At 44.3% G+C, this 27,974-nt stretch overlaps 1 protein-coding gene across 1 annotated transcript in view; it reads left to right on the forward strand.

Annotated features, from left to right (window-relative positions):
* KMT2C (lysine methyltransferase 2C) overlaps positions 1-27,974 on the forward strand; it is a 214,602-nt gene that overhangs the window by 77,613 nt on the left and 109,015 nt on the right. Inside the window, 5 exon segments of the mRNA XM_049785972.1 lie at positions 627-827; positions 5,558-5,706; positions 8,807-8,916; positions 15,976-16,138; positions 25,510-25,681. Of these exon segments, the coding sequence (XP_049641929.1) occupies positions 627-827; positions 5,558-5,706; positions 8,807-8,916; positions 15,976-16,138; positions 25,510-25,681 (795 nt within the window).

Genomic DNA, 27,974 nt, shown 5'->3' on the forward strand with positions numbered 1-27,974 from the left:
ATCTCTTTGGCCCCTATTTTGTATATATGTGTGTGTGTTTGTATTTTAAGTACTTTGATTTACATGAACCACATGAAAAAAATTCAGATATCTTTGGAGTTTGGGATCATACCTAGCTATGTTCAAAGGGGTATTTACTTCCTTCTCTGTGAGGTTGCTGCTGGGGTTAGCAGGAGACTTCAGGGTACCAAGATCCGACCTGGTCTCCTGCACTGTGTATTGAACCAAAGGTCTGCACCCTCCCCACACCCACACCTTCCGTAGCACCAGTGGGAATTGCCTCCCGAAAAATGGCATGCCAGGGACAAAAGCCTTGCAGTTGTAAAAGTGTTATTAGTGTTACTAGACTGTTACTCTAGTGTTTAACTTTTTTATTTTTAATGGTTTTGGGGCCATACCTGGCAGTACTCAGGCCTTACTCCTGACAGGCTCTTGGGGTGCTGGGAATCTAACCTGGGTCACCCACATGCAAGGCAAACACCCTCCCCACTGTGCTATCAATTGTATTTTTTTTTACTTGTATATAAAAACTTACTTTGCACTAAAAGTGTCCAAGCAGATGTGTTGTTACCTGGATTAGTGGTGTTAAACTACTGTCCTCTCTGTGTCCTTTTCCTTTTTCCCAGTGAACAGCTCTGCGCCTTTTGTTACTGCGGTGAGAAAAGTTCCTTAGGACAGGGGGACTTAAAGCAGTTCCGTGTGACCCCTGGGTTCCTTGTACCGTGGGGGAGCCAGCCTAGCTTCCAGAGTGACTCCGAGGGCAGCGGCCACAGTGCCTGTGACAAGTTGCCCAGCTCAGCACTGCGGAAGTCCCGAACTCAGAGAAGGTAAGTACAGAGGTGCTTGGGTCCTGAAAATTGGCTTCTTCCCAGCTTTGCCAGTGTCGATCATTCTAGGGGTGCTGCCTCATGGTCCCACAGAAACCCCGCGACTTTCTAATTCCAAACCAGGTTTGCTAACTGTATCTTATCAAAACCAAGGTGATCAAAAAAGTTAACCTTTAGGGGCTGGAGTGATAGCACAGCGGTGTGCCTTGCATGAGGCTGACCCAGGACAGATCTCAGTTTGATCCCTGCTAACCCATATGGTCCCCCAAGCCAGGAGGGATTTCTGAGTGCAGAGCCAGGAGTAACCCCTGAGCATCACTGGGTATGGCCCAAACTCCCCCAAAAGTTAACCTTGGGCCAGAGAGATAGCACAGCAGTACGGCATTTGCTAGTAAGCAGCCGATTCAGTACAGAAGGTGGTTCGAATCCCGACATCCCATATAGTCCCCCGTGCCTGCCAGGAGCGATTTGTGAGCACAGAGCCACAGTAACCTCTGAGCATGGCCGGGTGTGACCCTGAAACCAAAATAAGTAAATAAATAAAGAAAAGGAACCTTTAGAGAAAGCGTTTTCGCTCGGGTGGAGAGGACTCATCTGTGCTCAGGGATCAGTTTACTGGAAAGCTTGGGAACCCTATGCAATGCTGGGATTGAACCTCTGTTGTTCATATGTAAAGCAAGTGCCCATCCTGTGTGCTGTTGCTCAGACCCCCTTAACTTTTGCTGTTCTTGTAATTTTGGAGCCATTTGGTTGTGCTCAGGGGTCTGTACTCAGAAATCACTTCTGGCAGTGCCGGGGAGACAAGATGGGATGCCGAGGATCAAACCCAGGTCAGCCGCGTACAAAACCCCCCACTGTGCTATCACTCCATGCCTCCCCCCCCCCCAACTCTGTTTTAAAGAAATTATATGCTGAGAATTACTTCTTAGGGGCTCAGAAAGAGGAAGTCTTGCCTTGCACGCAGCCGCCCTGGGTTGGATCTCTGGCATCCCATAGGGTTTACTCCAGAATTTACCAAGAGTGATCCCTGAATGTAAAAGCTTGGGTAACCCCTGAGCACAACCAGATGTGAACAACAAAAAAGTTCCACCCCCATATAAAGAATTTCCTTCCTAGAGTTAAAGCATAATAATGTGCTGAGCTATTTGTAACTTTATGTGTCTGTATTCACAAACATTACTGTTCCCCAAAAACCTTTCTCATATTGGCTTCCAGAGTTGAACCTTTTCTTTCTGATATTGTCTACCTTTGTTAAACGCCCTCAGTTTTATGACACGCCTCTGGCAGTTGAGGGAGAAGTATCTCCAGTGCCGGAGAAAGCATAGGAATTAATCAAGCTCCAAGCTCTTAAGCCTGACTGGTCCTTCCCCTGGGTAGATGGCCATGCTGGCGAGCATCCAGACTCACCTGGCTCCTATCCAAGTGGGAGGACAGCTGCACGGAGGTGCTCTTCTTCTGGGATTGGCTGCTGCCCTCAGACCCTGCCAGGCCTGGAAGCCCAGAAGTAGGAAATAAAACAGGAACACAAACAGGAATCTCTGAAGAGAATGTAAGGTAGAGTAGCTTAAAGAGCTTAGAAGGCCCAACTTCTGGGGCTGGTGCGGTGGCGCAAGCGCTAGCCTAGGACAGACCTAGTCACCCCCACCCCCGTGCGTCCCATATCGTCTCCCAAGCCAGGAGTGATTTCTGAGCGCATAGCCAGGAGTAAACCCTGAGCATCACCAGGTGTAGCCCCAAAACAAACAAACAAAAAAAACAAAAACAAAAAAAGAAGGCCCAACTTCTTGTCTTTTTTTTGTTTGTTTTGTTTTTGGGCCACACTCAGCGGTGCTCAGGGATTACTCCTGGCTATCTGCTCAGAAATAGCTCCTGGCAGGCACGGGGGACCATATGGGACGCCGGGATTCGGACCAACCACCTTAGGTCCTTGGTCGGCTGCTTGCAAGGCAAATGCCGCTGTGCTATCTCTCTGGCCCCAACTTCTCAAGTCTTGATGTTTTCAAGACCATTACTATACAATCTCTTTACCTTTTGTGATCATACTAGTTTTTAAATTATAAAAACAAGATGTTGCAACATTCCAGCATTCCTATAATGTTCATCCAAAATAGGCACCATTTGGGGAGGGGGTTCTTGGGCCACTGCAGCAGCACTCAGGGGTTACTCCTTGCTCTGTGCTTAGAAATCACTCCTGGCAGGCTCATGGAACCATATGGGGTATCAGGGATTGAACCCGGGTCCATACCGGGTTGGCTGCATGCAAAGCAAATGCCCTACAGCTGTGCTATCACTCCAGCTTCTGTAATAGGCACCTTTAATGGTAACAGTTTATTTTTTATACATCTTGGTGTTTCCCATCAAATGATGGCAATTATATATACACCTGTTATGGCAATACATTTAAGCATCATTTACTAATTTTATGAGCTAAATTAATTTTTAGTGAAATCTTTTATGGACTGAGATGAGATAATTACACAAAAATACCCTCAAATTATGTATACCCAAATATTAACAAGCCAGTTAATGGGTCTTAGAAAGGAAGCATGTTAATTTGGTATTTTTTGTTTTGTTTGTTTGTTTGTTTTTTTGGGCCACATTTGGCAGCACTCAGAGGTTATTCCTGGCTCTATGGCCCTGGTAGACTAGGGGGACCTATATGGGATGCCAGGAGTCGAACCTGGGTTTATCTCAGGTTGGCCATATGCAAGGCAAACGCCCTACTGCTGTGCTATTGCTCCAGCCCTAGGAAGCACATTTGATTCTTGGCACCCCATATGGTCCCCTGAGCACAGCAGGAAAAGGCAAGAAATAAAGGGTGCAGTGAGTCTGATGGATATTCAGATTTAATCAGAACTCAGGATTAGTTTAAAGATGATAAAATGCTACAGTGATCGATGGGGAAATTTGGTGTTGACCACCTGGTTTCCCTTATTTACTGTTGGACACAGTTTAGGTCATTGTTTATTTAATCATCTCAATTAGTATCTGACGTTTTCAGACCTTGAAAGCCTATAATGTTGTAAACTTTATTTCATGTTCAGCTTTAGACAGTAGGTGTTGCTGTTGCTGTTTTATATTAGATTTTTCTTAATACCATACCCAGCAGTGCTCAAGGCTTACTCCTGGCTCTGTTCAGGGTCATTCCTGGTGACCACATGGATTGCTGGGGATAGAACCCGGGTCAGCCGTGTGCAAGACAAATGCCCTACCTGCTGTACTATTGCTTTGGCCCATGCTGTTATCTTCCTCCCATCCTCCCTCCCTCCCTCCACCCCTCCCTCCCTCCACATCTGACAGCGTTCAGGGGTTACTCCTGGCTTTGTACTCAGGAATGTTGGTGCTTGGAGGACCCTATGGGATGCTGGGGATCAAACGTGGTTGGTTGGCTGCATACTATGCAAAAGCCCTCTCCACAGTTCTAGTTCTCTGGCCCATGCTGTTACATTTCTTATTCTCTCATATTTCTGGGACCACAATTCATAGTACCTGGGTTCTGTGCCTGTCTCTGTGCTGGGGTGACATCACTGCCACCAGTGCTCGGAGGATCATACAGTTAAGGGGATCAAATTAGAGGCTCCCACATGCAAAGCAGGTGCTCCAGCCCACTGTTCTTTTTTTCCTCTGGCCTGGCTATCCTCCATGTGGTTTGTAGTTCTGCTGTTTCTACAGCTGATCTGTAAGGTCGGACCTTGATGAGGAGCATAAGAAACCTCCCATCCCAGAGCCCTGTTGGCTTTCCCCTGGACCTTAAGATGCAGCTCCTGAGTCTGCTCTCTGTGCCCCCTTGTCATAGCCTGGAGCAGGTGTTTAATTCCCTGAGAGAGAACTTTCCTTTGCATTTCATGAGCAGCTCTAATGATACAATTTTCTGGTTCAATCTCTGTGTTATCAAATATAAAGCTTTATGTATTTATTGCTTGTTATTTAGCTTTTGGGCCACGCCCAGCAGTGTCCAGGGGTTTTTCCTGGCTCTGCATTCAGAAATCGCCCCTGGCAGGCTGGGGGACCATATGGGATGCTGGAATCCATTTGGGGCCTTCCTGGGTAGGCTACACGAAAGGCAAACGCCGGCCCTGGGTTTTTTTTGTTTTGTTTTGTTTTGTTTTGTTTTGTTTTGTTTTGTTTTTGGGCCACACCTGCTGACGCTCAGAAGTCGCTCCTGGCTGAACCATATGGGACGCCGGGGGATCGAACCTCGGTCCGTCCTAGGCTAGTGCTGGCAAGGCTTACCGCTAGCGCCACTGCCCCGGCCCGTTGTTTTTTGTTTTCGGCTTTGGGATCTCACTTGACAATGCTCAGGGCTGACTCTGGCTCTGAATTTAGGGATCACTCCTGGTGGGATTGAGGAACCAGATAGAATGTCGGTAATCAAATCTGGGTCAGCCTTGTGCAACGCAAGTGCCCTCCACTCTGTGCTCTCTCTCCAGCCCAGGGAGCATCCATCTTCTGAGATAAAAACAATTACGGAGTAGAAGATAGTAGAGCATTCATTTAAAAACAAGTAGAAAGAGTACAAATAAATCCGCACGTCCCATTTTTAAACTTCCTTATGGATTTGAAGACTCTAGAAAAGTCATTGCCATGATATAGTGCAAGAACTAGTTCTAAATCTGACACCGTGAATCATTTCCTGTGAATTCCGAGTGTTATGCATGTACACCGAGTGACACATACTTGAAACACCAGGTACTCATGACATTGCTGGGCCTGTGGTCTCTTTGTTGCAGAGAACGATGCCCTCGGCAGGACCTGGTGTCGTGTGTAAGTGTGAGCACACAGACGGTTTCTGAGGACCAGGCCGGGAAGCTCTGGGATGAACTCAGCCTGGTCGGCCTTCCGGATGCCATAGATGTCCAAGCCTTATTCGAGCCCACAGGTATGAGAACATCCTCAGCACTGACTCCCCTCCGAGTCTGTCAGGAATGGCCTTCCTCACTATAAAGACCTTTCCTCTAGTATCAAAATCACTGTTGTTAGCTGTTGTATCATAGGTAAGATCAACCATCTCATGATGTTGACCTGGTACATGGGCACTTGTCAGGGCCAGCCTGGGCTGAAGACTTTGCAGAAATCTTTGCTTGTGGTCTGATGCACATACAGCTGTGCTGTGGAGACCTGATAATTCAGGAAAGGAACTTTTTTCTTAAGTTGAAATTTTTAATATAGTTAAAGAACCATGAGTTACAAAGTTATTGGTAGTTGAGTTTTAGGCATATAATACTTCAACACAAATCCCACCAACATTTTCTTTTTTTTTTTTTTTTTTTTTTTTTTTTTTTTGGTTTTTGGGCCACACCCGGTAACGCTCAGGGGTTACTCCTGGCTATGCGCTCAGAAGTCGCTCCTGGCTTGGGGGACCATATGGGACGCCGGGGGATCGAACCGCGGTCCGTCTCCTAGGCTAGCGCAGGTAAGGCAGGCACCTTACCTCCAGCGCCACCGCCCGGCCCCCCACCAACATTTTCAATTCCCATCACCAGTGTTTCTACACTCCATCATCCCTCACTCCCTGTTTGTCAGGCACATTACAAAGATTGGTGATTGCAGCTTTGATTTCTAGTTCATAGTGTTGTTGAATCTGTGCTTTGGATTCATAACTATACCACTCTTCCACATCACCAATATAATGGAAGCCCTGACCCCTGTTCCCCCAGTACTTCTCTTTCTCATATTCCTCCTTCCTGCCTTGAGTTCTTCTCTATCCTTCTCGTCCATAAGCTTGGGGTCAAGGCCAATGTAGGCATCTCTCATTTTCTCATTCTGCTATTCTATATACTCCACTGATAAGTAAGATCATCCTATGTTTTTCTTTTTGTTTTACTTCACTCAACATGATAATTACAGTTTCAAGTTGTAGCTAATTGCATGATTTCTTCATTCCTTGAAACTGCATAATACTCTGTTGTATATATGTACCACATCTTCATAATTCATTCAATTTCTTGTTAGACACCTAGATTAATTCAGTGTCTTAGTTCATTGTACTAAGTGCTACAATGCAAAATGGTTGCATATGTCCTTTTGAATTAGCTTTTGTTTTGTTTTTGGGATATACCCGTCAATGTTCAGGGGTTATTCCTGGTTCTGAGTTCAGGAATTACTCCTGGTGGTGTTTGTGGGACCATATGGGATGCCAGGGATTGAACCTGGGTCAAGCACATGCAAGGCAAGTACCCTCCTTTCTGTACTATTGTTCCAGTCCCAGAATGAATGTTTTTATTTCCTGGGGAGATCCCAGAAGTGGAATTGGTGGGTTTTAGGGAAACCTAATTCTAAGTTTACGGAGAACTCTATACTGTTTTTGTTTCCATGGGGGCTGAGCCAGACAGCATTTCACCAGCAGGGAATGAGTGTTTCTTTTCCACCACATCCTCACTAGCACAGAATGTTCCTGTTGTTTTTGTTTGTTTGTTTTTGGGTCACACCCAGCAGCGCTTAGGGTTACTCTTGGCTTTGCGCTCAGAAAAAGCTCCTGGCAGGCACAGGGAACTATGTGGGACACTGGGATTCAAACTGCCCTCTGTCCTGGATCGGCTACTTGTAAGGCAAAATCCTACTGCTGTGCTGCCTCTCCGGTCCTGTTCCTACTGTTTTTGATATATGGCATCCTCACTGATGTGAGAGGAGATCTCCTTGTTATCTTGATTATCTTCCCTAATGATAAGCAGTGCTGAGAACTTTTTCATGTGCCTATGGGCAGTGGACTTGTCTTCCTCTAAAAAAATGTCTATTTATTTCTCTCCGCATTTTTTTTTTTTTTTTGCTTGTTTTTGTTTTTGGGTCACACCCAGCAACGCTCAGGGGTTACTCCTGACTCTATGCTTAGAAATTGCTCCTGGCAGGCTCAGGGGACTATATGGGATGCCGGATTCGAACCACCGTCCTTCTGCAGGCAAGGGAAATGCCTTACCTCCATGCTATCTCTCTGGCCCCTTTTCTCCCCATTTATTGCTAGAGTTTTTAAATTTGTTTTTGTTGATCCTAGTGAGTACTCTTCAGAAAAGGAAGTTATGGGATCAGGGATTTTGAGAGCTTGGTGGATGTGGCATTTTCAGCCATCAAAAATGGAAGGCAGTCAACTTTGGCAAGTAGCATGCTAAGAGACCAGAATAGGCAGCTGTGTTCATGAAGCGCTGCTGGATTCTGCTGTTTTTTCTTTCACTGAATTGTATGTCAGTTGAAAGTGGCTCAAGTGCTCTGAGGTAAAGTGTTGAGAGACTTGGTTAGTTTTTTTTTTTTTTTTTTTTGCCACACCCGGTGATGCTCAGGGGTTACTCCTGGCTATGTGCTCAGAAGTCGCTCCTGGCTTGGGGGACCATATGGGATGCCGGGGGATCTAACCGCGGTCCGTCCTAGGCTAGCGCTGGCAAGGCAGACACCTTACCTCTAGCGCCACTGCGCTGGCCCCGACTTGGTTAGTTTTCACCGTGTGGGATGAATCCAAAGTGGAACCAAAGCATTTTATTTTTTCATTAAGTGTAAACTAGATAAAGATACGAAATAAGGGGCTGGAGTGATAGTTTAGCAGGAGAGTGCTTGTCTTGCATGTAGCCAACCCGGGTTTAATCCCCAGCATCTCATGTGTTTCTCCCAAACATGCCCCGAGTTACTCCTAAGTGCAAAGCCAGGATACAGCCCTGAGCATGGCTGGTTTGGCATGTGCGCATATATGCACACATGTATGACCACTCCTAAATAAAGTGAGTAAAAAATATTCTCTTGCCTGTGAATCGGCACCTTGTGTGTTTGTGGAAGCGTCCACTGTCTGCCCTGTTCAAATCTTCACTTAAGGGGACGGGGGAAAAAATCTTCACTTACGGGCAGTACCACAGGGTCTTTGCTCCCGAAGCCTTGGTGGGATTGCACATTTACACTGTGTCACTCTGGCTCAGAGCTGTCCCTGTCCAAACTCCTGGCGTGGTTTGGGGTTTCATGGCTCTCTGGCTGGGTGTTTGACATTTGTCTGCCCCCTGTAGGTACTTGCTGGGCTCACCGCCGCTGTGTGGAGTGGTCTCTGGGCGTGTGCCAGATGGAGGAGCCCGCCTTAGTGAACGTGGACAAAGCTGTCGTCTCAGGGAGCACAGAGGTAAGAAGAGGAGACCAGAGGAGCTGCCTGTCATGGGGCCCTTTAGGCATGGATCGGCGGGGTGAGGGCACCCAAGCATGGGCCCTGGCTCCATATGACCGGCACTGGGGACCCCTGGGTGGAGCCTGAGGAACACTGTGTCACCATCATTTCTGGAGTGGCCTAGGCCCTCTCAGTGCTACTGGGTCCCTCAACGCCAGAAAAGAGTTAGCAGTGATGGTGATGATGGTGACACAGTATTATGATTTTACAGTGATGATGTTATTCTGATTAGTAGGTCAAAGTCCCAGTAGATAATGATTGTTTCTATATGAGTAGTTTATAGGGACCACTAGAAACATACTTTTAGATTTTACTATAGAGCTCATACAGTTTTTAGTCTTTAAGTTAGGCAGTATTATTTTTAGAAATAAGAACAACAACGTGTATTTCAGTATTCACGTGGCTACATTTTAACTCTTACAAACTGGTTGGTGAGGATTTAAAATAAGAGAGACAGGATGGGGTAGGTTTTAGTGTGAACTGACTCGGTTGGATAATTTAAAAATCAGTTAAAATACTGTTTTCTAGTCAAGTAGGCATTGCCCCAGAACAGAAGCATATATACATACAATCTGGCATCTCTCAGATCTTTTGCTATGATTTTTTTTTTTTTTTTGTGTTTGTTTTGGTTTTTGGATCACACCTGGCAGTGCTCAGGGGTTATTCCTGCCTCTACACTCAGAAATCACCCCTGGCAGGCACAGGGGACCATATGGGATGCTGGGATTTGAACCACTGTCCATCTGCATGAAAGGCAAACACCTTACCTCCATGCTATCTCTTCGCCCCCTTGCTGTGATTTTCATGTCACTTTCGGGGTGGGGGGGGGAGCACAAAAATAAATGCAGCATTTACCTTCCATCTGTAAAGACAGATCCTAGGTTGGGCTGTCTCAACTGGGACGGGATGGGGAAATTGCTTTGCTACCTATAACTTTCCTTGGTTTTTGCCAAGTTTGTTCAGAAGGGCTGACTTCCAAAGGAACTGTTGGCCATAAAACTGACATGGGGTTTAATAGATTGAATATAAGTGAAACTTAGAGACTTGGCGTCAAGAACTTAGACTTGTAATTGTGGAGTTATCGTAACATCAGCTTTACAGAGAGTAGCTGCATAAGATTATCATGGGTAAGTAATTTGCCTTTTGACCAGTAGTTTGAACAGCTGTCTGGAAATGTCATCTCATGCTGAGTGTAGACATTCTATTATCTTGAACAATATCCTTCATGATGGGAACTATTTACACGTACACGACTGTTCAGCTTTTTTGTTTTTGGGTCACATCCGGTGATGCTCAAGGGTTACTCCTGGCTATGCGCTCAGAAATCGCTCCTGGCAGGCATGGGGGACCATATGGGATGCCGGGATTCGGATCAATGACCTTCTGCATGAAAGGCAAACGCCTTACCTCCATGCTATCTCTCTGGCCCCAGTCTTCTGCATTTTTGACTCATTTGCTTTGTCCTGTTTGGATACAAGGGGCCATTTTTGTTCTTTGGATGCTGATTAATATTGAAGAGGACTTCAGAGATCAAGGCTGTGTGTGTCCATGCGTGCCCCCCCCCCCCCCCCCCCCCCCCCCCCCCCCCCCCCCCCCCCCCCCCCCCCCCCCCCCCCCCCGCAGAATGATGCTAGGAGACCTACTCTCTCTCTGGTTAAATCTAGCCCCAGAATGGAAAAGTAGGCTTTGGAGTGATGGTGTGAGGGGGTCCGGGTGCGCGTGCGCGCCACACACACACACACACACACACACACACACACACACACACACACACGGAGTGATGGTGTGAGGGGGTCCGGGTGCGCGCGCACGCCACACACACACACACACACACACACACACACACACACACACACACACACACACACGCACGCACGCGCGCGCACACACGTTCATCCCGGGTCAGTCACATGCAAGGCTACTACTGTGCTATCACTCCAGCCCTGTGAACTGTTTTTTGATGATACTCAGGGCTTATTCCTGGCTCTGCACTCAGGAATCACTCCTGATGGGCTTGAGGAACCATATAGGATGCCGGCGGAGAACCTTGGTTGGCTACTTGTAACACCTTCCGAGTCCCTCTCTAGCCCCCATCCTCAAAATTTAAAATAATATACTTTGTAACACTAGAAAGTCACATAAAGTTCCCATTGTAGTGTTTCTTGATATGGTTCTGTTGGAATAGAGCCATGTTAATTAGTTTGCATACTTTTACTGTTTTTTGTTTTTGTTTTTGTTTGGTTTGGTTTTTGGGTCACACCCAGTGGAGCTCGGGTTACTCCTGGCTCTGTGCTCAAAAATCGTGCCAGCAGGCTCGGGACCATATGGGATGCCATAAGGGAATCAAACTATCATCTCCTGAGTTTGCCTCATGCAAGGCAAACGTCCTACCACTGTGCTACCTCTCTGACCCCCACTTTTACTGTTCAGGCCTGAGGGATAGTGCAGTTGTGTTTCCAGGCTTTTGACTTAGGTATTATACTCTTGCTCTGTAGTATTTATCTCAGGAATTTGAAGTTACTGAAGAGTTGGTTTTTTGAATAACTTGAATGAAGTGATTGTGGAGAAAAAGTTAAAAAAAACAGCCATTCAGAACAATCTAAAGTAGATGCTGCTCAGATATGTTAAAAATAAATGTGATGGGGGCTGGAGCAATAGCGCAATAGTACTGCATTTCCCTTGCATGCTGCTGACCCAGGACAGACCTTAGTTAGATCCCTGGTGTCCCATATGGTACCCAAGCCAGGAGCAATTTCTGAGAACATAGCCAGGAGTAACCCCTGAGCATTACTGGGTATAGCCAAAAAACAAAAAACAAAAAAAAATGTGATGGGGCTGGAGCAATAGTACAGCAGTAGGATGTTGACCTTGCACGTAGTGAACCCTGGACAGACCCGATTACCCACTTCCCATTTGGTCCCCCACGCTTGCCAGGGGCAATTTCTGAGCGCCATCGGGTGTGAAACATAAAAAGTCTTCAGTTTTTTTGGGGGAGCCACACCCGGTGATGCTCAGGGGTTACTCCTGGCCTTGCGCTCAGTAATCGCCCCTGGCCTGGGGGGACCATATGGGAAGCTGGGGATCGAACCGGATTGAACCGCAGTCCCGTCTGGGTTAGCCATGTTCAAGGCAAATGCCCTACCACTTGTGCCACTGCTCCAGCTCCAAGTCTTCCATTTTTAATCTTTCAAATTAATAATAATGTTTAAAAATCCTGTGCTTAATTCATTGTATTCATTTCTCAGCAATTACTTCATAGAATATATTGAAATTCATCGTTGGTTCATTCTCTTTATGAGGAGACTTGCTTTACCAAAGATATCAAACTCAATTACGAATGTATTTGGAATTAGATGAATAATGATAAAAGTATGTGAAGTTTCATTTTATTTTTTGGTTAGGTAAATACTTACATCAGAAGGGGTCCCAGTGTACTAGTACAACAAGCAAGGCATTTGGCTGCATGTTTGGTCCCCAGTCCCCCACATTTATTCAGGAGCCCACAAGGATCACTGCCAGGTGTGGCCCAAAACCAAAGGAACAAAAGTATGACAAAACAGTACTGACATTTTTTTTTTATAATATCGAACCACAAGTCTGAAATGTTGACCATTCAGTTGTATTTCAGACAGATTTGCTAGTGTCTGGACTGTAACCTTGGATGTGGGAAGGCTCGGAACATGGTCTTTCTCCATGAACTGGACACAGTCCAGCTTTCACGGCGCTCAGTTGCACCTGCTCCCATCTGGTCCTCACCTTGAGACCCTCACAACAGTGTTTTCTTGGTGCCCACATCTGCTGATGACCTCTTTTTCATTCTGTTGAGGTTTTCCTGATCTTTATTATGAGACATGATTGTTTGTTATACCCTTTACATTGAGTCTTGTGTTAGATAATGGTGAAACGAACACTGATTTCTTCCATTATATTTAATATCTTGTAAACTCACCTGCTGAAATTTAAATCATTATGATTCCTAGTAGTAGAATTTCCATTGTAATTTTCACATTCCTACTCCTAGATGTTGCCAATCTTTCCTGTAGGATGTTGAACTTTTCCCTCCCCTCCCTTTCCTTTTCCTTCTCCTTCCCTTTTCTTTGGCCACACCATGCAGTACTCAGTGGTTGCTCCTGGCTCTTCACTCAGGAATTACTCTGACCAGTGCTTGGGGGACCATATTAGGTGCCGGAAGTCAAACCTGGGTTAACTTTGCACCCTACCCACTGTACCCAAATCAATCTTTGGCAGTTGATTTTATTTTTCTTTGGTCCCCCCTATAAAAAAATGGCAAGGGCCAAAGAGATAATATAACAGGGAGGTGGGGGGGCCAGTGAGGTGGTGCTAGAGGTAAGGTGTCTGCCTTGCAAGCGCTAGCCAAGGAAGGACTGTGGTTCGATTCCCCGGCGTCCCATATGGTCCCCCCCAAGCCAGGGGTAATTTCTGAGTGCTTAGCCAGGAGTGACCTCTGAGCATCAAACGGGTGTGCCCCCCCAAAAAAAACCCCCAAAAATGTATATATATATATATATATATATAAATATATAACAGGGAGGGAGTTTGACTTGCAGGCAGCTGACCCAGGTTAGTTCTCTGGCACCTCAATGGTTCCCAAGCCCTTTCAGGAGTGATCCCTTAGCACAGACTTAGGAGTCAGCTCTGAGCTCCACCGAGTTTGTCCCCCCAAACTTTATTATATTTATTTATTTATTTATTTATTTATTTATTTATTTATTTATTTATTTATTTATTTATTTATTATTTTAAAGCAGAGCCCGAGAGAGATGTCTGAGAAGGCTAAGGGCAGGCTTCTCAGAGGGAGGGCTGGGCTTAACCCACATCACACCATGGAACATGTTCTAAATAGGAATTCAACGTGTTAAAACTTAACTTCCTCTCCCAACTCTTACTTATATGATTCTTCTTATTTATATTTTGGGGGTCACACCTGGCAGTGTTCAGGGCTGACTCCTATCTCTGCACTCAGAAATTGCTCCTGGCAGATTCTGGGGACCATCTGGGATGCAGGGATTGAACCTGGGTTGACTGTGTGTAAGGCAAGTACTCTACCTGCTGTACTATCTCTCCTGCCCCATCATTTTTATGATTCTTTGTAGTAATTTGATTCTCAGCGAAGGTTGCATGAGGGCAGTGGTGTTGGAGAGCTTCTCTTGGGTCATTGTAATGTTTCCTATAGATAGTCTCACTGGTTCAGAAAAACATTCTAACCCATAGATAGAGCATGTGTTTTCTCTCATTAGCTGTGTCACTCTAGAAAATGGGTTGAAATGCTCTATTACATACAGAATCTTCTTTCTTTTCTTTATTTACAGTATACATTATTTGAAGTTAGTATAGTAGGCTTAATTCCAGGAGTTCTTATGGTAGGTTTGCTTAAGTCATGTACTGTCACAACTCAGAAAACTCACAAAGGTTTTATATTTTCTTTTATCTTTTCTTTTTTGGATCTCCCGAGCAGTGCTCCTGAACCTAGGGCCACTCCCCATGATGTACCACCAAGCTGTGTGGGTCACACTAGTCAGTATATGGCTTTTCCTGGTGACCTGGGCCACACAAAACTTGTGTGTGTGTGTGTGTGTGTGTGTATTTTCTTATCAAGCTCCTAAATTTGTGTCATTGCTAAAACGTTTTTTGTGCAAAAGATTATGAAAGTTGTTGTCTAGTAAAAAAGGACGAGTGGGCTGGGAGAGAGCGGCATACTGAGGACATGTTTGGCATGTGGGACAACCAGGCTTGACTCAGCACTGCCAGGGTTATCTATTTTTTTTTTTTTTGGTTTTTGGTTTTTGGTTTTTGGCCCACACCTGGCGGTGCTCAGGGGTTACTCCTGGTTGTCTGCTCAGAAATAGCTCCTGGCAGGTGCGGGGGACCATATGGGACATCGGGTGCCAGGGTTATCTTTTCAGCAGAATATCGAATGTAGCCCCTGAGCACTGCTGGGTGTGACTCCCAAAGCACAAAGATTCTAGATTTTCATCCTGAAACAGGTTATTTTGTATTACTATAAATCATGTTGAGCAATTGATGTGGCATAAAATGCAGTGTTCTCAGCATTTTCTTGCCTTTCTAGAATAATGGAAGATACTCAGATTGTGTGATTCGTATTCTTTTTTTTGGGGGGTGGGACACACCCAGCAGTGCTCAAAAATAGCTCCTGGCAGGCTTGGGGGACCAGATGAGATGCCGGGATCCTGGGTCAGCTGCACGCAAGGCAAATGCCCTATCACTGTGCTATCTCTCCAGCCCAGTATTCTTATTTTTATTTGTTTATTTGTTACGGCATTGTGATTTGCAAAGTTGTTTGTAGTCGAGTTCCAGGCATAGGATGATTCCACATTAATCAGTTCATGTTATTTCTTGGGACTGTAGCAGTAGTTTGTAATGGGGACACTGGTGATTGATCGGAAGGGTAGATGAGATGCCCATGGCTCCTTCCCATCTGCAGCTTTGATGAAGAAACTTGAAGCAAATAACGACAGGGAACTGGCATTTATGGGCACGTGGCTGTGACAACATTGCTGGGCTTGTTAACGTGAATGTATTCTCTGATGTCAAGTTTAATTCATACCGAGTTTCAGGCAGGATGAAAATAGTAACAAGGTTTATAAATAACATGCTTTCTGTTTATTTGGTGGGGTTTAATCACTTAAAATAACACTAACTAGAAGCCTGCTTTAAAATCATATTACAAGTAAAAAATAATTATCAGTATGTTTTTGACAGGATCAATATAAAAAATTTAGATGCTAGCCTTTACTCTTGAATGTATGGATGAGTCTAAATTATGGTAAGCACTTAACTGAATATCTTAAATTAATTTTCAGGTATCTTATTTAATTTTTTTAAATTTTTAACAGATGATTTGTATAGTATTTTGCGGTGTTACATTGTTTTAGTAGCAGTGTGGAACAGAATTTTGAAAGCTTTCTTAGCTCCTCATTTAAATTTGTTCCTCCAAGTCTTATTAAAATATCTCTTTTTTCTCTGCCCCTTTTCAAGCGCTGTGCATTTTGTAAGCACCTTGGAGCCACTATTCGATGCTGTGAAGAGCGATGTACCCAAATGTATCATTTCCCCTGTGCCGCGAGTGCTGGCACCTTCCAGGACTGCAGGCACTTCTTCCTCCTCTGCCCAGACCACATTGACCAGGCTCCAGAGAGATGTAAGTTGCCAGTTGGTCCCATAGAATGGCAGCTGTGAAGTCTGCTCATGCTAAAGGGGGCGTTACAGGCTGGGTGACCTTCAGCTTCTTGTTTATCAGCTTATATTATCATTGACAGTCAATTCTAAAAGTCATTTTCTGAAAAATTCAAAGATGTCATGTTTGCATGGTGGATATTTTAAAAACGAGCTGGAGTGATAGCAGAACAGGTAAGGTGGCCTGATGTAGCCAACCTGGGTTTGAAACCCAAAGCCCCACCAGGAGCCTGAATATAGCTGTTGAGGCCCAAAACAATAACAAAAATTTTTTTAATAACAAAATTTTTCAGGTGCTCAAGGATAGTCAGGGATTAGTGTACATGCCTTATATTCTTTTTTTATTTTTTATGCCTTATATACCCCATACAGTCCCCGGAGCACCATCATTAGTTATTTCTGAGCACAGAGCCAGGAATGACCCCTGAGCACTGCTGGGAATTGAACCCGGGTCTGTCCTGGTTCAGCCAAGTGCAAGGCAAATGCCATACCACTGTGCTCTCACTCTGGCCCCCAAACCGGGTATAAGATGTGAATTTGCTGACTCTTTTGTACACAGTCCTGATTTGGACCTGAGTAAGCAAAACACAGACTTCTGTAACTATTCTTAGTGTTAGAAATATTATTACTTAATGAAAAATAACCTTTCTTGTGGAGACTTTTTATTTTTTTTATTTTTTTAATTATCTTTATTTAAACACCATGATTACAAATATAATTGCAGTTGTATGATTACAGTCATGTAAAGAACACCCCGCTTCATCAGTGCAGGATTCCCACCACCAATTTCATTGAGAAACAATGATGCAAAGAGGACAAGGTAAAGTTACAGTGAAAGAACAATCACCCATAAACAGAGTTCTCAGAAGAAATCCCCTTGCTGATGCCTAAATATTGAACGTACAGTCAAAAAAAAAAACATTAAGAAAAATAAGGCAGAACCCATGTACAATTACTTTGTCCACAAGTCCCCAGATTGTAGGACATTATAACATTTCTTAGCAGTACACAAAGCAACGTAAAGCCATGAGATTTATGTGACTCCTTAACTTTGAAGGCATAGTATTTTTATATATTCATGCACATACATATTAGTTTAAGTTAACATCAAAAGTTTAAGAGGTTTTTTTCTTTTTTTGGGTTATTCAAAAGGGCACAGTAAAAACGGTGTTAGAGTGGCAAATATTGTTTGCATAGGCCCACCAAAATATGCGGGTCATAGAAAGGAATAGCCTTGGTCTAAATATAAGGAGACCCTACCCCTGAAGTTTCCTGGCATAAGACCAACACTAGGCTCCAAGCAAACTAGTTTATTCAATCCAAGTCATTGTCTGTAGTGCCAATACAGTTTTATTTTTCACGCAGTCCTATTGTTGGCATCAGATTTCTGTATTAAAGATCCTTGAATCTGCACATCCTACATTGATGTCAGGCTGGTGTGGAGTATCTTCTAGTTTCAACTCACAATTAAGGGGTAATACAGCAAGCCCTGTCCAGTAAGGAGGTCATTGTTCTTGTTAAGTCTTTTCAGTGTTAAGGGAAGTCTCTTTTGAATAGATCCATGTCAGAGCAGCTGTAGGGTCTTCCCTGGTAGAGGATTACCTCCAGGTGATGTTATAGACAACCTTGGATGTTTTGTAGGTGTCTTCCCTAGATCAGGGGTGAATGGAGAATGCCCATTCTTCTGAGGCCTGTGCCAGGTCATTGCCATGTCAATGTTCAGGGTGTAAAATCCCATTGCACTACAAGATTTGTGTGTTTCCATCTCTACTAGATAAGAACTTATTGTTATGTATAGTATTTTCCCATTTTAGTGTGCCTAAGCAAACAATAAATAGAGCCACGTGGCGTTATCAGAGTATATGGGGGTGTAAAAACACATCCAACAATACCCATGACTTGGTTCAAACATAAGCATTAAACTGAGGGATTCTTTCACACCAAATTCCATATTGAGCAGTTCACAAAGAGAAGATAAAAAGGGGGGGGGGGGAATCGTCACTGTATAAGAAAATATACAGCAAAAGTTATAGCCGTCAAAGAAAACAGCCATAAAATGTTGAAAAGACATATACCTTTTGGAATAGTTGGGTGGGTGTTAACTACAGGGAACCACTTTGGTCTGTGACTTAGGACTCTACAGTACTTAAGTTAGAAAGTGTAAATGAGGGGCCGGGCGGTGGCGCTAAAGGTAAGGTGCCTGCCTTGCCTGCGCTAGCCTTGGACGGACCGCGGTTCGATCCCCCAGTGTCCCATATGGTCCCCCAAGCCAGGAGCAACTTCTGAGCACATAGCCAGGAGTAACCCCTGAGCATTACCGGGTGTGGCCCAAAAACCAAAAAAAAAAAAAAAAAAAAAGAAAGTGTAAATGAGGAGTAGATGATAGGGGTTAAGGAAGTTAGAGAAAAATGATCTTTTTGTAGGAGTGTACAAAAGGGCAGGGTATAAAATGAACATTCTGCATACATAATACATAATTCAATGATAGTGAGTACTATTAATGTATCTTGTGCCCCCGTGCACAAGTCTCTTGTGGAGACATTTTATAATGCATAGCTCATTATTAGAGGTTAGAAATGGTTTTGGAAGTGTCAAGCAAGGGAAGGGTGACTTCCTGTCACATGCAGAGTAGCTACTATTTAAGGCATGAAGTAAAGTTGTCCTGAACTGTTTGGCATTGGGCCTCAGAACTTATTATCTCATTCAACTATGTGAATGGTAGGAGAAAACGAAACTAGAAACAATCCAGGAACTCTGACTGTGGACACACAGGCTGTAGTAGGTGTGCAGGCAGGCAGTGGTGAATCTATTCTAGTCCATTCTCTGAGCCATACACTGGTGATGGCAGAACAGAGATGCCATCACAGAGACGAAACAGCGACAGTTACCTGGATCCATCACAATGTGACAAGAATTCACTTGATACTTAAGACATATACATTTTAAATTGAAGCAAAAATTGTGTTACAGTAACTGCCTTAAGAATAATGGGGCCAGTCACCCCTGAGCGTACCGGGTGTGGCCCAAAAACCAAAAAAAAAAAAAAAAAAAAAAGAATAATGGGGCCGGCAAGATAGCATGGATGTAAGGCGTTTGCCTTCCATGCAGAAGGATGGTGGTTCGAATCCTGGCATCCCATTAGCCCCCTGTGCCTGCCAGGGGCGATTTCTGAGCATAGAGCCAGGAGTAACCCCTGAGCGCTGCCGGGTGTGACCCAAAAACAAAAAACAAAAAACAAAAAACAAAAAACAAAAAAAAAAAGGGCTGGGGCAGTGGCGCAAGCTGTAGGGCTTCTGTCTTGCATGCACTTGCACTAATGTAGGACGGGCTATGATTTGATGGGCATCTCATATGGTCCCCCAAGCCAGGAATGATTTCTTAGCACATAGCCTGGAGTGGTCTCTGAGCGTCACCGATGTGACCCCAAAATAAATAAATAAATAAATAAATAAATAAATAAATAAATAAATAAATAATACATAAAATATTTTCCTTGTAGTTAACAAAACCCATAGGGCAATGTCTTACAACAGCCACTACCCCTATAGTAGAAAACCAGGCCGCCTAAATTCCTTGTTTTGGGGGAAAAAGGCAGCCTGAGTGACTTGGGATCATTGGTATTTTTGGTTCTGAGACACACACAGTGGTGTTTTAGGGCTGCTCCTGTGAGGCCTCAGAGACCCTCAGAGGGACACTCTTGTTGGTGCTGGAGGGGGCAAGCACTAGGAATCTAAATAGGGATTCTAGGTTCAAACATAGGTCTACCTCTAAGCCTGCTCCCTGCTCCCTGATCCTCCCAGTATGGAACAGAGAGAATGTATTGCAATAGATCTTACACTCAAGTAATAAATTTGCATCATTGTTATTATAGCATAAGGAATTTGTTTTGCTTTGCTTTGAGCCATACCCAGAAATGCTCAGTGATCACTCCTGGCAGCTTTGGGAGATTGTGCTGTCACTTTAGCCCAGGACTGAGATGTTTATGAAAGTAAAGTTAGGATTCTTTTTCTGTTAAGTGCTGACAATGACTCAAACATTACTTTTGTGTGGAAATGTTCCATGTCTCATCTGGGAGAGAGCCAGATGAGCCTCCTGAGGGATAGGATGCCCTGTGTTCAGATAAAGGAAGACATAGCGCTGATCAAATCGCTCATGGCTGGTATTGAATATGGAACCTGGCATAGTTGTTGTACAGACAGGCATTGTCTCCTTAGAACAGGTGCACAGACTAACAGGGTCTTATTCCCAAAAACATATATTTATATTTGGTTTTGGCTCACACTTGGCAATGCCCAGTGCTTCCTCCTGGTTCTGCACTCAGGAATCACTTCTGGTGGGGGCCTAGGAGATCAAGGGGGTGCCAGGGATTGAACTCAGGCTGGACATGTGCAAGTGAAATGCCCTGCTTGCTGTGCAGTCTCTCCAGCTTAGTTTCCACTCTGCAACTGGGCATGCTGATGGCCTAGGAAAAGGTCCTTCTGGCCCAAATGGGATGTCTCATCTTTTCCACCACCTCTTCCCTTGGCACAGCTGGCACTGATGGTCCTGTCCATCTGTGTCTCCTGTTCTTACTTGCTCCACCAGTTAACTTCCTTATCCAATGCCTTTTTTAGAATTCTCTGACCTGATTTTTGTTTATTCTCAGATACTCTTTCTGTACCTTTCTTTGTTTTTCCAGTGGGAGTCTATATTTGGTAGTAAAGAGCATGATCTTTGGGTTCAAATTGGCCTGGAATTCACTCCCATCTTCTTAACTTTTCTTTTTGTAATTTGTACAGTTCATATTTAAAGAGAAAGAGAAAACTAAGACCAAAAAGGAAGCTTTGTTACAGTTCAGGTGTCGTATATTGACCATCTTGGTTAACAAAGCAACGAGGACCCCATCCAGGTCCAGCATTACCTTAACTCTAGTTATAGGCTGCATGCAAGGCAAACAGCTACCACTGTGCTATCTCTTCGTCACCTATTTTTTCCTTTTTAATGTAAAGGGAGGTATTGATGAAATTTTAATTGAAGCAGAACAATAAAAATCAGTCTCACAGGCGAGAGTGATAGCCATGGTAGGGCATTTGCCTTGCATGCAGCCAACCTGTTTTTTTTTTTCTTTTCTTTTTTGGGCCACACCCGGTGATGCTCAAGGGTTTCTCCTGGCTATGCACTCAGAAATTGCTCCTGAATTGGGGGACTATCTGGGACACTGGGGGATTGAACCGAGGTTCGTCCTAGGTTAGCACGTGCAAGGCAAATGCCCTACCGCTTTCACTACTGCTCCGGCCCTTATCCTAGGTTTAATTCCCAGAATTCCATATGGTCCCCAGGAGAGATTTCTGAGCTCTGTCTGGTGTAGCCCAAAACCCAACAACAACAACAAAAACAACAACAACAACAACAGCAACAACAACAACCAGTCTCAAACTGAAGTTGCTTTAGATGTGGATAGATTCTTGTGGACGCAGATTCTAAACAGGTGCTCACTTATAAAGTTGATCAGAATTGAGTTTCAGTCACATAGTGTTCAACCCCCTTTACCACTGCACATTTCCTGCCTCTCTCCCCAGCCTGCTCCTCCCTCCCTCTCTCCCCCCCTCCCCTGTCTCCCTCTCCTTCTCTCCCTCTCTCTGTCTCTCCTCAATATTGTTCTGAAGGGATACCATTATCATGCATATCACTTTCCCTCCTTTCAGCATCCAGTTCTTTGTCCAGAGTGATCATTTCTTTTTTTTTTTTTTTTTTTTTTTGTGGTTTTGGGTCACACCGGCAGTGCTCAGGGGAAACTCCTGGCTCCATGCTCAGAAATTGCTCCTGGCAGGCACGGGGGACCATATGGGAAGCTGGATTCGAACTGATGACCTTCTGCATGAAAGGCAAACGCCTTACCTCCATGCTATCTCTCCGGCCCCCAGAGTGATCATTTCTAATAGTCATTGTCATAGTGGTTCTTTCTCTGCCCTAATTGCATTCTCTTTTCTTTGCGGCATGCTTCTGGTCCTTGTCTTTATTGTTGTTATATTCCCCACATGAGTGTCATCATTCCATGTTTGTCCCTCTCCTTCTGACTCATTTTGCTTAGCATAATATACATCCATGTATATATAGATCTCATGACTTCATTTTTCCTAACAGCTGCATAGCATTCCATTGCATAGACGTACTTGGTTTCTTTATCCATTCATCTGTTCACTTGGATTTTTCCCAGATTCTGGCTATTGTAAATACAGGAGTAATTTGCAATGAACATAGGAGTGCAGAAGCCTTTTCTGCATTGTGTTTTTGGAGGGGCTCCAGTTTTGCTATGATTTTTCTCCAATAATTCTAAAGTACTTTAAAAACTAAAGTTTTTAGTGCTGAGAAGATAGTGCTACGGAGATAGCTCAAAGGGCCAAATGCCTTGCACTGAGAGGCCTGACATCACACAGTTCCCTGTACTGACAGGGTCACAAGACATAGCTGGGAGTATCCATAGTTCCTCCCCCAAGAAATCAAACTAATCTATGTCAGAGCCCTTAAAACCAGTTTTCCAGTTATTATAAGAAGTAAAAGAACAGATTCTTCCTGTTTCCAAGATGCTTGACTTGAAAGGAAAGGTGATTTATGAGAAAGACATGATTTCTAGCCATAGAGAACTTACCACATTTTCACCCAGGTGCATGAGGGGGTAGATTTGGTTTGTAACTTGGACTATCCCAGCCTCTCCATGGCACCTCTGTCAGGGTGGGACCATTTGAAGAGAAAGAACAGTTTGAGGATGTGCCACTGTTGACCATGTTCAGTGGAGACCTTAAGTGTCCAATGTAAAAAGTGGTTAAGTACATGATGTCATTGGAGTGAGTGTGGGATACATTCTTTTCTTCATTATATCATGATTGATATATGTGAGGTACCCTGTACTTTCATGCCAGTTGATCTTTGTTTTTGTTTTTATTTTTTGGGCCACACCCAGTGATGCTCAGGGGTTACTCCTGGCTATGTGCTCAGAAATCTCCTGGCTCAGGGGGCCATATAGGACGATGGTGATCGAACCCAGGTCCATGCTGGCTTAGCCCCGTGTAAGGCAAACACCCTACCACTGTGCTATTGCTCCAGCCCCTATATTTTTTAAATATAGTAAGAGAATTGTTTTAAAAATGCCCCCCTTTTCTTAATGGACTACAGATTTTCAAAATTATGTTTTAGTGTAATTTTGGTTTTGTTTATTTAAAATAGCTCTAAAGTTGTGGGGTTTCTTTTTTATTTGTTTGTTCTTGTTTTTGGGTCACACTTGGCAATGCTCAGGAGTTACTCCTGGCTCTGCACTCAGGAATGGTGGGCTCAGGAGACCATGTGGGATGCCAGGGATCAAACTCAGATCAGCCATGTGCAAGGCAAACTTCCTACTCACTAGTATGCTATTACTCCAGCCCTGAAGTTGTAATTTTCAACTTGTAGAGGTACTACACCAATTCCTCCATGTGTTTCAAGTTGACACATGATACCTGATACCTACCTATAGTCTTAGTCTGAAGTCCTATTGATCATGTCTCAGGGCTTGGGAGGGGGTAAGCTATTATTTCACTTAATACATATAGAAGGGCAAAAGAGTCTATAATTACATAGGTTTTAATACTTTTATTATAACTGTTAATACAAATGCAGAGTGTATGTATATGTAATTTCCATGTATACTGTTCTCATTTATTTCCCAGTACTCAAAATCTTGAGTTTAATAAAAGTTTATCTGTTTATACTTAAAATGCATTTTCATCTGAGAAAATTTAATCTTTTTTTTTTTTTGGTGTTTGGGCCACACCCGGCGGTGCTCAGGGGTTACTCCTGGCTGTCTGCTCAGAAATAGCTCCTGGCAGGCACGGGGGACTGTATGGGACACCGGGATTCAAACCAACCACCTTTGGTCCTGGATCGGCTGCTTGCAAGGCAAACGCCACTGTGCTATCTCTCCGGGCCCAAAAATTTAATCTTTTTATTTAATACTTAGTCTTAAAATTTTTGTATTATGTCTTATTTGGTTAATTTAGTTTCTAAATGAAAGGTTTATTTCTTTTTTTATACTGCAAAGTTCCTCAGAGTTGCTGCTTTCCTGATTGGTTCTTTTCCAAAGGAATGTCATTAGACGTTAACTAGTGTCCTCATGTTCTCTCTTTTATTAGGAATATAAATTCAGAGCCCCTTTGATCTCGATTAGATGAGGCCAAAATTGTTGCAAACTTTACGATTCGATTAATATTACATTTAGGAAAAAGTGTCATTTTATTTATTTTTTTTTTTTTATTTTTTATTTTTTTTGGTTTTTGGGCCACACCCGGTAACGCTCAGGGGTTACTCCTGGCTATGCGCTCAGAAGTCGCTCCTGGCTTGGGGGACCATATGGGACGCCGGGGGATCGAACCGCGGTCCGTCTCCTAGGCTAGCGCAGGTAAGGCAGGCACCTTACCTCCAGCGCCACCGCCCGGCCCCGTCATTTTATTTTTGAGACTTTAAAATTTTTTTTAATAATGTATTTAAGTTCCGTCATTATAAAATTGCCTATAATTGCGTTTCAGTCATAGAATGTACACTACTCTTAACCAGTGTCACTTTTTCTGCCACTAATGTCCCTATTTTCCTCCCTCCTACCCATCAATGCTGCTTGTCTTTAGGGCAGGCATTTTTCTTCTCTCTCTCCCTCTCTCCCCTCCCTCCTTCCTTTCCTCCCTCCCTCCCTCCCTCCCTCCCTCCCTCCCTCCCTCCCTCCCTCCCTCCCTCTCTCCTTCTCTCCCCTTTCTCTTTCCCCCGCTCCCTTTTTTGTTTTGTTTTTGCCTTTTTTTTTGTTTTTGGGCCACACCCAGTGACGCTCAGGGGTTATTCCTGGCTATGCGCTCAGAAGTCGCTCCTGGCTTGGGGGACCATATGGGACACCGGGGGATCGAACCGCGGTCCATCCAAGGCTAGCGCAGGCAAGGCAGGCACCTTACCTCTAGCGCCACCGCCCCCCCCCCCCCCCACCCCCCCCCCCCCCGCTCCCTTTTTGACATTGTTGTTTGTACTAGTCTTAGCGAATTATCCCTTTTCAGACCTAGTTCTTGACCAGAGTGATCGTTTCCAACTCATTATCATAGTGGTCCCTTCTCTACCCTCACTGCACTCCTCCACTCTTTGTGGCAAGCTTCCTACTATGGACTGGTCCTTCTGGCTCTTGTCTTTATTGTTGGAGACCTTCAGTTCATTGTGGATAACTTCACTTGTCCACCAGCTTCGCCAAGCAAATTCCCTTAGCATGATGGAAAATGAAAATGGACTGTCAAGTCAGAAAAAAGAGCAAATTTCGAAACCACACTTTGATTGTTTCATTGTCGGTTACAGCAAAGGAAGATGCGAATTGTGCGGTGTGCGACAGCCCGGGAGACCTCCTGGACCAGTTCTTCTGCACCACCTGTGGGCAGCACTATCACGGCATGTGCTTGGACATAGCCGTCACACCACTCAAGCGTGCTGGCTGGCAGTGCCCCGAGTGCAAAGTGTGCCAGAACTGCAAGTAAGTGCTGAGCTGTGCCCTCCTAGGTGCTGCTTGTCTATGTGCTGCAGTGTAGGAGGCTCGTGTTCCTGCAGTGTCCTCAGCATAGCCCCGAAAATCACGGCCGATTGGTTGACATTTATATCACCAGGAAAACCAGTCTAAACCAAGCTGATATTAACCAGTTCAGTTCCTTTGGTGGCCAAAAATCTCCAAAAGAGGCTGGAGCAATAGCACAGTGGGGAGGGCATTTGCCTTGCACACGGCCAGGTTTGATGATCCTCAGAATCCCATATATGGTTCTCAAAGCACCTCCATGAATGTCCCCTGATTGCAGAGCCAGGGTACTGGGTACTGGGTACTGCTGGATGTGCAGTACCCCCCCCCCAAAAAAAAAAACAAAAAACTAGCAACAACAAAGCACCCACACTCTGATAAATATGGCAGCATTTTTGTTTGTTTGTTTTGGGTCATACCTGGCAGCGCTCATGGGTTGCTCCTGGCTGTATGCTCAGAGGACCATATGGGATGCTGGGATTCCAACCACTATCCTTTTGCATGCAAGGCAAACGCCTTACTACTGTGCTATCTCTCCGGCCCATGGCAGCAGTTTTTAATGAATGGAGATTGCTAGAGTGAGCCAGAGTTGTCAGTGATGCTTGGATTTCTGTTCTAGAAGGAACAGTTTTACATATAAGCCTACTGTTAAAAACTTATAAATCTATTAATTTGGAAAAAGTTTGTCTTCAGTTTCTCTGAGTCACCATAATTTTAAAAGAGTCTTTATTATCTTGGGATTAAACATTTGTAATGGGGGCTGCTTCTTATTCTCAATCATCTAGTCATTTTCTGAGTTCATTTTTGATGTGGACACAGCTGTGGTGCTCAGGGGCCACATGGTACCAGAACTGTCCCAGCAATCCTGGTACCAATTTATCTTCCCCGTGCTATTTGTCAAGCTTTTGTGATTTTTATTTTTTTTCTAACTACTAGCTATCGTGCTAATTTAGGGCTGTCACCAGTTTTCGCATGGTTTACAAGCTGAGGATGTCTTTGTAATGGGAAGAAATTATGCTAATCACTGCCTTGATGTGTTTGTGATTTGATTTTCTAACAGTTGGTATTGGTATCCTAGATTTCTGTTGGATAAATAGGACTGCATGCATTAATTTCTGTGGGTTTTGTTTTGTTTTCTTTTGTAAAAGTTGAAAATAAAGGGGGCCTGGAGCATTGGTGCAGCAGTAGGGTCTTTGCCTTGCACGCATCTGACCCAGGATGTACTGCAGTTCGATCACCCGGCATTCCATATGGTCCCCCAAACCAGGAGCGATTTCTGAGCGCATAGCCAGGAGTAACCCCTGAGCATCACTGAGTATGGCCAAAAAACAAAAACAAAACAAAGTAATAATAATACTAAAAAAAGGTTGAAAGCCAACAAGGCTGGAGAAAGCACTCAGTGGTCTTCGATGTATGTTCCAACCATGGGCCCCCAGATTCAGTCCAAGTGGTTCAAGTGCAGACCCAAGAGTAGGACCTGAGCGCTGTTGGGCCTATAAAAATAAAGCAAACAAACAAAAAAAACCCTGAAAAGTTCAAGCATCAGTTGATGTCTGATATTTTATCTATACCAATTTTCTCAGAAGGACAAGAAAATTTGGGAAAAAGATGCTTTTCCTCCCAGCAATTTTTGTAGCGAGAGAGAGAAAACATCCATCGAATATAGTGTAGAATTTGTCCAGCTGAGAAATAACCGGAGGTCACTTAACCCATTTTTCACTTCACTTCTGTTTATCCCCAAGTTGCTTTTATTGAGGCTCCCCTCTCAGCTCCTCACCACAATTTATCTCCCCTTTCCTTTTCCAGTAAAAGGCTAACTTAGTATGAGAGAGTGGCCATAGTCAGGAGCAAGCAGAGACCACACTGCAGGGCATGGGCCCAGAGATGATTTTGGAACAGGTTTCAGCTTCTGAACCTAGTTTTTTCCTTTAATTTGCCACAGCCGCCAGCAATGCTCAGGAGGGAGTTACTCAAGGCTCTGCGCCCAGGGGTCATTCCTAGTAGTATTCAAAGGAAATGGGATGCCCTCCATGCTTTGCTGTTGCTCTGGATTTTGATCCCAGCTCTTAATCACGACCAGATAATTTCTCTTTTTACTTGGGGATGATGGAGTTGAGCAACTTGAGTTGCTTGAGCCTCTGGGGTACTGGGGCTTGACTCTGGCCCCCATCTTGCAGCAGAGGTTGTAGCAAAGGGCAGCTTTCTCTCTGCCCCAGGATTCTTCTTCTCCTGCCTTGCTTTAGTATCTGCTGCCTGT

This window comes from Suncus etruscus, chromosome 13 (assembly GCF_024139225.1).
Source record: "Suncus etruscus isolate mSunEtr1 chromosome 13, mSunEtr1.pri.cur, whole genome shotgun sequence".
Taxonomy (NCBI): Eukaryota; Metazoa; Chordata; class Mammalia; order Eulipotyphla; family Soricidae; genus Suncus; species Suncus etruscus.